The 11,251-nt window shown below is 41.0% G+C and overlaps 1 protein-coding gene across 1 annotated transcript; it reads left to right on the forward strand.

Annotated features, from left to right (window-relative positions):
- The first annotated feature begins 9,463 nt into the window (after nt 1-9,463).
- LOC149939216 (uncharacterized) lies at nt 9,464-10,768 on the forward strand. The gene is made up of 3 exons (XM_090179059.1): nt 9,464-10,237; nt 10,291-10,420; nt 10,479-10,768. The coding sequence occupies exons 1-3, from the start codon at nt 9,464-9,466 to the stop codon at nt 10,766-10,768; spliced, it is 1,194 nt and encodes a 397-aa protein (XP_090035185.1).
- The last annotated feature ends 483 nt before the right edge of the window (nt 10,769-11,251 follow it).

An 11,251-nucleotide genomic window follows, 5' to 3' on the forward strand; every position in this document is an offset into this window, starting at 1 on the left:
ATATTTCGCATTGTTATTATTTTGTAAATATTAATTACTAATCCTGTGAGCTTAGCCACTCAACGTTGTAAAAGGGACCCTAAATTGGGGTGGGAAAATAACAATAATGAATTCAACCACTTCGGGACTAAAAACATTCTTTACGTATTGTAGATTTGCAACCCTCCCTTTCAGACACTTCAGTGTGACCCTACGTCTCCGGGCCTCTTAATCCATCCTACGTGGACCCTTCTCTACTGGGCTCGGGGTTTTTGCCTCCTGCCCCCTTTGACTACATTGGGCAGTTTAGACCTTGTTTCCAACAACTTAATTTTAATATTTCGGGTGGTCCTTTGACGCCCCCTAGCCACCGGCTGAACCTGCTCCCCCCTCACTACGCCTCTGTGTATTTTTATATTGCAATTGATACGAAGTTTGGGAAGAGGTTTTTAGGGGTTTTAACGCTAAAACAAACTTGCATAGATTAATACTATGTTACCAGTGGCATCGCCAAGGTTTCAAGTTTTGGGGGCGCTAAAAGGGAATATAACCTCCAACGCGATCTTTATGGAATGAAAAGAGACTTAAAACGGTTTTAAAATTCACAATATATTTATTTATTTAAAAATCCAACGTTTCGGAGGAACTCTTGCTCCTTCTTCAGCTGGATTTTTACAAGTCTGAAGAAGGAGGAACAGTTCCTCCGAAACGTTGTATTTTTAAATAAATATATTGTGAATTTTAAAACCGTTTTAAGTGTCTTTTCGTTTAGTTTTTCACAATGTGCTTCTCTTCACTTCTATCTTTATGGAAGACAACCACAATTAATGGGATTACCTCCCAGGTAAACCACTAACCAACTCCGAAATGTCTAAAGCCATAGTAGCTAGCAGCGGCCAACAGCGGAACCTTTGGAGGGCAACAGAAATACTTTAGTTTCTATTCCCTTTAAGCCACATGTACAGTTGGTCGCAAAAAAAAACGTCCCAGGGTGAGTTTGCTTCCCTACGTCCGTCAATGGTTCATTTACCGACGGACGCAGGGATTCAAACTTACCTTGGGACTTTTTTTGCGACTAACTATACGTTTAGGGGAAGTTAGTGGCTTTGACAAGAGGTATTTTTAAGACAAGTGTATTTAAGTCGCTTCTCGTACCTTTCGTAACATTCATATAGTTCCACCCCTTTGACGACTTACTGCCAACGACGCTACAAGTATAATTCATGTAGAGGAAAATTAATTTTCGTTCGTAAATTATGTACAGGATGGAAAAAATATTCTTCGTTATTAATGTACAGATTTATTTAGAAAGCATTGTAATGGATTTTTATTCCTAATTTCAGTGTGATTGAAAATATTCTAAAATATTAGATCAATTTTTAATCTTAAATGCAAGATATCCATCACATATCAAGGAGCAGTAATGTACCGGGTGGTTGATTTCTTATAATATTTAGCCCTAATATGTTAGATATACTTAAAACCATGGAACGAGAGATTGTTTACTCATATGTTCGTGACACCTTGTTGAAAATTATACTATGACATTTCCCTTATTTTGGGAGGCGCTTCTTCGAAATGATTGGTAGCGCTTTTCGAAATTCTTATTAGGCGCCTCAGAAATGTCATAGGTGGCTATTAGCCGCCTAAAATAGCCTAGCGACGCCACTGTATGTGACCCCAAGGGCCAAGATTCCATAGTTACTGGAAGGACGCTAGTCGTTGCTGGTGAAACAGCCGCTTTGTATCTCTAACTTTATTTTTGCTCTAAAATGTGGGTTTTCATTGTTTATATTACCACGCTACTGGTTAAAGTACGTTGTCTAAATGTTATATATTTATTAAACAATTATTTTTATAGATAAGGAGTATTGTGGCCAAAATAAGATTATCGCGCTTTTTACTTAAAACAACTAAGTTTTTCACTATGTTAAATTTACATTTGTTAAAATTGATTACCGTAGTTAAAAACAAGACTAAACTGCTGTGTAATTTAATACCATTTTTGCGGTCTAATTTTGACATTGTTTCATGTGTTCATTTACACTCTAAAGGGTTTTTATCAAGCTTAACGGTTACTTTAATTTCCCAAGTCAATAGAAGCAATAACTAAATCTGATGCGGAATTGAGGAAATTCAGATTAAATATAACCGAAAAGGTTCTTACACTTTTAAAGGTAACGGTGAATTATGTCTAGCGAATGGATTTTTAATCTACATGCTAATATCATTTAAGCCTTATATCAATAGTTAAGTACTTTAATTTGTTTAGGATTTGTACCTTGCCACGGAAAGGTTTTCGGCAAGTCGATATCCTAGGATCTCAGCTGTTATGCATTTTTCTGGTTACTTAGTAAACTTGAATCAAAACACACTGGCTCTGTGTTAAATGATGCTTGTATGGCAGCTAAGAACTAACTATCTACATACATGGAAATGTCCCGCGTTGAAGCAGTTTGGGTGGCAATAGGTAAGGTACTTTTATTACAAATGGATAGCGTTAATAACTATTTTTAACTATGAAATGTAATTTACATATATTGTACATCATCATTTACCTAACTCACTAATGTGATATATTAGTTCAGCACAAAATTAAACTTTTGGGTGACTTGTTGGTCATTACTAAGGATTTCAACGTATAACCGGAACCGGATAAAATCTAGGAACTGGAACCGGGACCGGAACCGATAATATGAAAATCAGATAACCGTATCCGAAACCGGAACCGATGTTTGTAAAAAGATGATAACAGAACTTAGTTTTTCATAATGATAAAAGGTTCTATACGGTTGCCACTAAGTTGAAAATTTACCAAATTTATTAGGATTAGGAATGAAACTAATAACCGGAATCGGAACCGAGAGCCACCGGGTAAATTCTAGGAGCTGTTTATATCAAAATTAAATAACCAGAACCGATAAAGTAAAAATATAAGAACCGGAAACGATAAAAGTCCAATTTAAAAACCGGAACCGGAACCGAGATAGTTCGAAAACGTGGAACCGTTGCATCCCTAGTCATTACAGCAATATTTCTAAATAACGTTTCTACCCTTGGTTTTCTTGTACCTCGTAAGTATATAATATCTCTGAAAGAGATCAGTATAAATTGGTACTATTCCCTATATGAATAAAGAATTTAACGTTGTACAAAGAGCTCTGCGAGTAATGGTTTTCGCTGAAAGAGTCGGGTATTACATATCAAAAATGTTTTCGTGGAGTCGAGTATCGAGTACTCGTTTCTTGAGAAAAAACGTTTGGATGATCTCTATTGTTTTAACCGGGTAATAAAGTAGTGAACCTAAAAATCGAGTACCCGATTAACAAATAATAAGTTATATGTGGGTAATCACACTTTTGATCAGGTGAAGTTGTCAAGTTAACAATTTGGCATAATCCTTGCTATGTTACGATAGAACAATCATTGTCGGACTTAGAGATCCTGGGCTCCTAGGCAGATAAGGAGTCTGGGCCCCTTTTTAGAAGTATAGTAAATTTAGGTTATTGTAAAACAAAATCTTCACCGCAGTTCAACCTAGCAATTTCTAAAATTTTAATTAAGATTGATATTATAGGTTCATGCCTTCGTTAACGGTGCTTAAGGTCACTGGAGGGTCCCTTCCAAGGATGGGCCCCTAGGACTAGGCCTAGGTGGAAATACGGCCCTGAGAACAATGGCTTATTCAAGTAGTTGAGCACCTGACGTACACTGACGGCTAATTCGAGTAGTCGAGCACCCGGGTACCCGAGGATAAATATTTTTTTTGTAATCGAAAGTAGATGAACCGAGAAGGGTTCATCAGCACGCGCTCCCCTATGTGTATTCCAATCTGAAATCTTCCGTCAACACCCCCTTGATTTGAGTTGGCTAACGTTTACTTCGCCTCCCCCAAATCAGAGAGCGCTCACTATATGCTCCTGCGCATACTCCACTATGATCAAGTACTCGCACAGCCGTAATATTACATGTTTAAATTGTGTTATTATCTAGGCTGTATGCGTGTGTACCCATCATGGCTTTGATGGGAATTTCGTGTCCACCTAGTCTGCGAAAGTAAGTAATATTTAAAGCCTAGAAAGCAACGAATACGTGATAGTAAATTTATAAAAAATTTATGGAACGTCATAATCTATAAATATCATTTTTTCTCTGTGTCAACTAAAATGTCGTTCCTAATTTGGCAAACGGTGCTATATTTGCAAGAATATGCTCAATAATACATTGAATAGTTTTAGTGGTTGACCCTACCATGGAAATGGATTTTATTCAAGCTAACTTCCTCAAAGCCTTGGCAAAATCTATTATAGTAAAAGTCCTCGCTGTTTACAATAGTTTCTACAACGATACATGAACCTCCGTTCCTTCTACTAGTACCACGAACTCAACTGAAAGTGATCTTGGAATTTTGGCTTTTTATCCTAAACGACCAATGAAGTTAGTCAAAGAATCCGAGTCAGGGCCGTGGCTAGGCTATATATGTAGACCGGGTGAACCGTAATTTAGTAGGGGCGAGTAGTATTCAGTGCCGCCTCTATAAATTTAGTTCAAGGAACCCCCGGTCGGGCGAAAAAATCCCAGTACGAGCAGCGCCCGTACTGCCACCCCCCCCCCCGCCCCCGCCCGAGTTCCACAGAGTTTCTCAAATATCTTAAGGGTGACCTTCAACCACCCAAAATTAACATTATTCAATGGTGGAAGGTAACTATCTCAAACTAATTACTTTACTTAGAGTCAAATAAACTTTCGTGTGGTTACACAATGAAAGAGTAGCGAGAATTCTACCATTTTCACAGGCGTAGCTAAGAGGAATGGAGAGGCCAGTCCACCCCGGGTAGCATTGGTTTTTGGGTACGGTTTTTCGTGATTTATACCTCAAAATTGTTTTGGGATATACTGAAATCTGGTGCGTACTGAGACTGAGAGGGGGACAAACACAATGACTTGCCCAAAGCGGCGAAAGCTCTAAGTACGCCGTCTGGGCATACGTACCTCAATGGGCTGCCACATTATTTGTAAAAAACAATATTGAGGGTTAAAAACTAGTATATCGAACTTTGCAAACTATTGTAAACACCAATTATAGGATGTCGCGCGGTTGCTTCCCCTAACACGTGGGATTTAATAAGTCGGCCCAGGCCGTAATATTAGTTCCACATCAGTGTATTGGAGTGGGCAAACCCATACACCCTTAGTAGACACAGGTAGGCAAACTAATACAAAAGCTGTTGAGGCTACGTGATTTCTTATCGTTTGATATATAAATGACCATCCTAAGTTAAAGAGTGGATGCCGCCCACCATCAGGATACCCGGGTGGGAAAATTGATATAAAAGCTGTTGAGCAAATGTGATTTTATATTGTTTGATATATAATTTACCATCATATGTTAAAGAGTGGGCACCGCCCACCCTCAGGATACGTGGGTGGGCAAACTAATACAAAAGCTGTCGAGGCCATGTGATTTCCTATCGTTTGATATATAAAATACCATCCTAAGTTGAAGGATTAAAACTTGGGCGCCACCCACACTCAGGATACGTGGGTGGGCAAAGCCATACAAAAGCTGTTGAGGCCATGTGATTTCCTATCGTTCGGTATATATTTTACCATCCTATGTTAAAGAGCGGCCACCGCCCACCCTCATGATACCCGGGTGGGCAAACCAATTAATTAACCAATACAAAAGTTGTTGAGGCCATGCGATTTCCTATCGTTAGATAGACGGAACGTATCAAAAGTGAAATAGGTAAGCAAAACACGACGAACATAATTCTTTTAAATTATTTAAATTAGTGGAAATATGATTAAAAGAAATTCTTAAACTAGGATTAAAATGTGTTTATTTTAGGAAATTTATATCAAACATTTGGGTAGTTTAGGCACCAAAAGTCATGTAAATTCGCAAATTCATAAAAAAAATACCCATGAATTAATTAACTTTTTTTCGATCACTCTCCCTTTAAGGGGGTTGGTCGGAGGTGGCGGAAATTAACGGCACTGCATGCGCGTCAAAAAGTTCTATCGAATGAGACCAATTTGTTTTTTTTTCGGTCACTCTCCCTTTAAATTAATGGCACTGCGCGTTCTATCGTTTGATATAAAAAGTACCATCCTAAGTTAAAGAGTTTACGGCGAAGAGTGCGTATTGTTATTTAAGGGGGGGTCGAATTTGGGCCCCCTGTTTATCTGACAGACCTGAAACTGGCCATCGGTAAAAGTTGTGTAGCCCCACACTGTAATTCAAACTTCCCGCCACGCCCGTGTCACCCTTCGTGTTAATCCACTGGGTTGTGGGGGAGAGGCCAAGTTTGAAGTTCACTTGACCTTAAACGCCGTAAATATACGTAAAATAACGCGATAAAAGGAACGAAAATTGCGACAACTTAACTAACCAAATCCCCCCGCGTTGCTAAAAACGACTAGAAGTTCCGAGTTTAATTGGAAGAGAACGCCGTGGCTTGCTTGGTAAAGGCGTCGGTTTTTGGAGACTACGCGGCCAGCAGCTATCTGGTTTCGGATCCCGGTGTCGTCAATAATATAAATTATATTAATAAATTATTTTTCGCAGCTCCATCTACCGTGTCGTTGCTTTTCCACGACAAATAAACAAACACTTAACGACAATCCGTTCATAGCAATAGTCTCACTTCGATATATATATATATATCTCGATTTGGAACTAAAAATGCTCAATATGTTGTTGCCATTGCTCCCGTGTGCTTGTAAGGACTGGTCACTCGATTATGTTGTTAATCGCGTTGCGGGGGCATTGAGGCCCAAAAATGCCGACCTGACTAAAACGTCGCCCTGTATTTTAGTAAACTGCGCAAACGACACAGGCTTATTGCGCTTTGGCCAGATGTCTGTGGACTACCGCGGTCCAGATTAGAAAGGGAATTTTATGACTGACTTTATCCATTTTATAAAAATAAAATGTATTTCACCGTTTCATTAGTCAGCATTGACACTCCAATTTATCTCGTTATTTAACTATCCATCCTTTTCGGTATCAAGTGTAAGATACCAGCAGCACCAGATGAAAACATAGTGATATTATTATTTGTTAAACCATGGTTTTTCATTATAAAAATATTTAAAGTAGTTCACTTTTATCCATGGGTAGACTAATACGAGTTTTATATTAGTGTTTTAAAACATCTTAGTCGCGGTACATTGCAACCGGAACAACAAATATGATTGATTCACGAAGAAATATGGTCTATATTTCCAGAACAAAATATTTTGGAGAGTTCTAATTTGATCTTAGTGTGTACGTTTTTATTTTAATAAAACTTCCTATCCGTTTCATGATAAAAAAATATATTCGGGGAAAGTTAGGCGTCGGTGAATTTATTACGATCAAGATGCCCGGAAGTCTTTCGATTAATCATAGTTAACTGAATTTACTGGTTGAAACGATAAGAAAATTCCGAGCCCTATAAAAAACTGCTACTCACATTATTTTACAGATCACTCTAAAAATTATAATAATAATCATAATAATAATAATAATACGTGACGGGAGTAGTGGCGAACTCCTGTAATCCCACGCGTCTGGGAGGCAGAGTTTGTGGATGGCCGGGTGAGGACGACCCCAAATCCCTAGACTGGTGGTCGGAATACTTCCGCCACGGGTGTCCCCACCCCTGTACCCACGTATCGCGGGATGGGGCTAAGCTGATGGCGACTGGTGGGTCTTCGAACGCCAGAAATCGGATGTGTTTCTCCAACTCCCGACTAAACGCGACCGGGTTCCCCCGAATGGTCACGCCTTGCATGGTGGGGGGCTTAATTCGGATTGTTGACCCAAAGGGTCGTTGGCGCAGTTGACTTGTCCTGTGTCCAGCTCGTCCCGGCGATGAGTTCCCCGACTGAAGTGACTGATCCCCTATTGGTTACACCTTGATGTGGGGGGGGGGGGCTTACGGGAGTTGCTTGACCTGCGGGCTATGCTGGGTCAAGGCTTCCTATAACAGATTGATCGTGCTTAGATTCCCAACCGATTGTAACCGCCCTCTGTTGAGGTTGCAGGTCTTGACTATGGCCTGTCTTAAACTAGTCCCATCCGTTTGCGATGGGAGTCCTGGAGGTTGAGTCGGCTGACATACTGCGGTTAGTCTTCAGACAACACGCCTCTTCGGTCCTTGAGTGTGGTTAGACAGGAAGTCTACTCTGGTACGATGTAGATCAATCGGCTCCTATACGGTGATTGTTGTTCCCGGTAGGAAAGACTAACTGGGTATCGTGATACTGCTAGTTATCCGCGCCTGGGTATATCTCTCTCATATCACTTTTCTTGCTTGCAAGATACCCATGTTGGGCTCCGCGGTGAGTGGGGTTGATGAAATATTTTGTTTTTCTTTTTGGCTACCGAAAACAACTATCTTGAAACTGGATTCCTCGAGTTTCAAGAAATTTCCGATTCGGAAGACTTAGTCTTCCAGAGGCCCAAGCGACCTTGAAATGATTTTCCAGAGGTAGAAGAGGCGGTTAAGAAGAGTGTCGAAGCTACACTCGCTAGGGAATTCCTCGCCCTAGATAGAGTACTTTGCAACAAGGATAACAAAGTGCAGATGGCAGTTGCACAGAAGATCAGGACGATCTTCAAAGCGGTGGAGACTATGGTATACACCAGTCACTTAGAACTTTCTAGGGTGCAGGGTGCTTTTGAGCAACTTAATGCGACTGTGAAAGATCTCAAAAAGCAGAAAATGAGCTTCGCTACTATTTCAGCCAGTAGCGTAAGCTCAATGGTTCCTGAAATTTCCAAGGTCAGGAAAAAGTCCACCGTTAAGAAAGGGGGACCAAGGGTCCCACCAAGGGGGGGAAATGTGGTGTTGTTCTACCCCACAGAGCAAGGTGAGACTTCTAGTTCTCTCAAGAAGAGACTAGAGAAGGAGGTAGATCCCTCCAAACTGCATATAAGTGTTCAGAGTGTGCGACTGTGCTACTTTGGCAGACAAAGTTAATGTGAGAGCTCCAAAGCTCAATAACCCTAGGGTTATCCTTTACGGTGTTGACGAGGACATCGTAAAGGAAGAAATTGTTGCAAAGCTTATAAGCAACAATAAGCTCTCCTGCAAGGAGACAGATATTGTCCCAAAGTTCTCCCTGAGGAACAGAAAGGGTGGTGTTAACTGAGTGCTGGAGGGGCCTCCAGCCCTGCTTAATTCGTGGAAGGCGAAGAAGAAGCTCAATTTGGGCTACTCAACCACTGGGTGCCAGATAATATGTGTATCATGCTTAAAGTGCATGAAAATTGGGCACCTAGAAGGTGGGTGCATTGAAAATAGAAGGTATTGTTCCCTATGCTCAGAGAATCAGAGCTACAAGAATTGTAAGAGTTATCTTAAAACTTGCAGAAACTGTGTTCTGAGTAATAGGGACAAAAATACCAAACACAACACTGCGCATTCCGCCCTGGATGGCCAGTGTCCTGTGTATAAGAAGGAGTTGGAGTTTCTAAAAAGTAGAACCCACTATGGAGGAGATTAGGAACCTGAGTTGTCTGCAGGTCAACTTAGGCAAGGGCAAAACTGCAACCTCTGCACTTAGACAATGCTGCCAGGAAGGCTCTATAGACATTGCTTTACTTCAGGAACCATATGCAATTAACGGTCGGGTAATAGGTCTACCGATGGGAACAAGGATTGTCTGTTCCCAAGACAATCCAAAGGCAGTTGTAGCTGTCTTCAACCCTCAGGCACAAGTGATCGTTCTCTACGAAGACTCTTACATGGTGGTGGTGGATGTGATTTTGGGGAATCTAAGCTTATGCCTGTTCTCCATATACATACCACCAAATGATGACATTGAATTCCATATCGATAATATTGCGAATCAATTAGGAGTACAGAGTGGGAAAAAGGTTATCTTGTGTGGTGACTTTAACGCCCATCACGTGCTTTGGGGATCAAAGCACCACGATGAGAGGGGTACTTTGTTAATCGACTTGTTCAACTCGTTTGATTTGAACGTCGAGAACGATCCGACCCGACGTTCTGGACCGTTAATGGTGAGAGTTGGGTGGATCTCATGGTATCCAGTATGGCAATTGCGAGTAGAGTACTTGAATGGAGTGTCAGCAACGAGGAGAGCTGCAGTGATCACAAATACATTTTCTTCGAAATTGGTGATCTTGTCCTGGAGAATGATTCGAATGCAATTCGTATCAAGGATATTGATCTTGAGAGGTTGTAAGATAATATCAGGTCTGACTTGGAGAGGTTGGTGGAGTCTCAACAATGAGGTTGAGGTTGAGGCTTGTGTAGTTGAGATTAATATTATTAATTAATTAATGATGATCAGGAGGTTCATACGACAATAAGGGAGTCATTGCACGAAGACTTCATGAGTCAGAACGATGAACCGTTTACGAGTGATGAGGTCTTGGAGACTATCAACTCTTTTGAAAAGGGCAAGGCTCCTGGTGAGGATGGTATTACCATTGAGCTTTTCAAGATCGTTTTCTTAGCTTGCCCAGCGTTGTTTGTCAGGCTTTTCAACACTTTGGAAGGTTGCTAAGCTAGTTTTTCTTTATAAAGAAGGCAGAGACAGGCAGGACGCTAAGGCCTACATGCCAATCTCGCCACTTCCTGTGGTAGGGAAGGTGCTTGATAAACTGTTGTCAAGAAGGCTGTATTACTTTCTACACAGCAACAAATTGCTTAGCGAAATGCAATATGGGTTTCGACATAGTCGTTCCACGACTCACTGTCTTACCAATATGGGGAACCGCATCAGGGATAACAAGGCAAATAATTGCCACACCAGTCTGATATCTTAAGATATCGAGGGTGCTTTTGACAATGTGTGGATTCCAGGAATCTTACACGGTTTAAGGAACTTTAAGTGTCCAAAAACATATACGAGATATATGTTAACTATCTGAAGGATAGGGTGGCAGTGGTGAGGGCAGGTAGTACCTGTGTACGGAGAGTACTGACCCGTGGCTGCCCTCAGGGTTCATGCAGTGGACCTCTGATATTCAATGTGGTAATGGATAGCGCACTGAGGATTGAGTATCCAGAGGATTCTAAAATCCAAGCTTTCGCGGATGATTTGCAGTCATTATTTTGGGGCACGTCCAGGCGTGCTCTCGAAACCACGGGTAAGGTGATCGTGGATAAATTGACTAAGTGGAGCCAAGTCTATAAGCTGAGAATTTCTCTTAAAAAGTCGGCGGCAATCACCTTCGCCGCAAAGAGCGTCATGAAAAGACTCCCAATCTATAAGATGGGAGCCGTCAACATTGCAAACGTTGACAAGT

Source organism: Leiobunum rupestre, chromosome 6 (genome assembly GCF_980474605.1).
Source record: "Leiobunum rupestre chromosome 6, qqLeiRupe1.1.hap1, whole genome shotgun sequence".
Classification (NCBI taxonomy): Eukaryota; Metazoa; Arthropoda; class Arachnida; order Opiliones; family Sclerosomatidae; genus Leiobunum; species Leiobunum rupestre.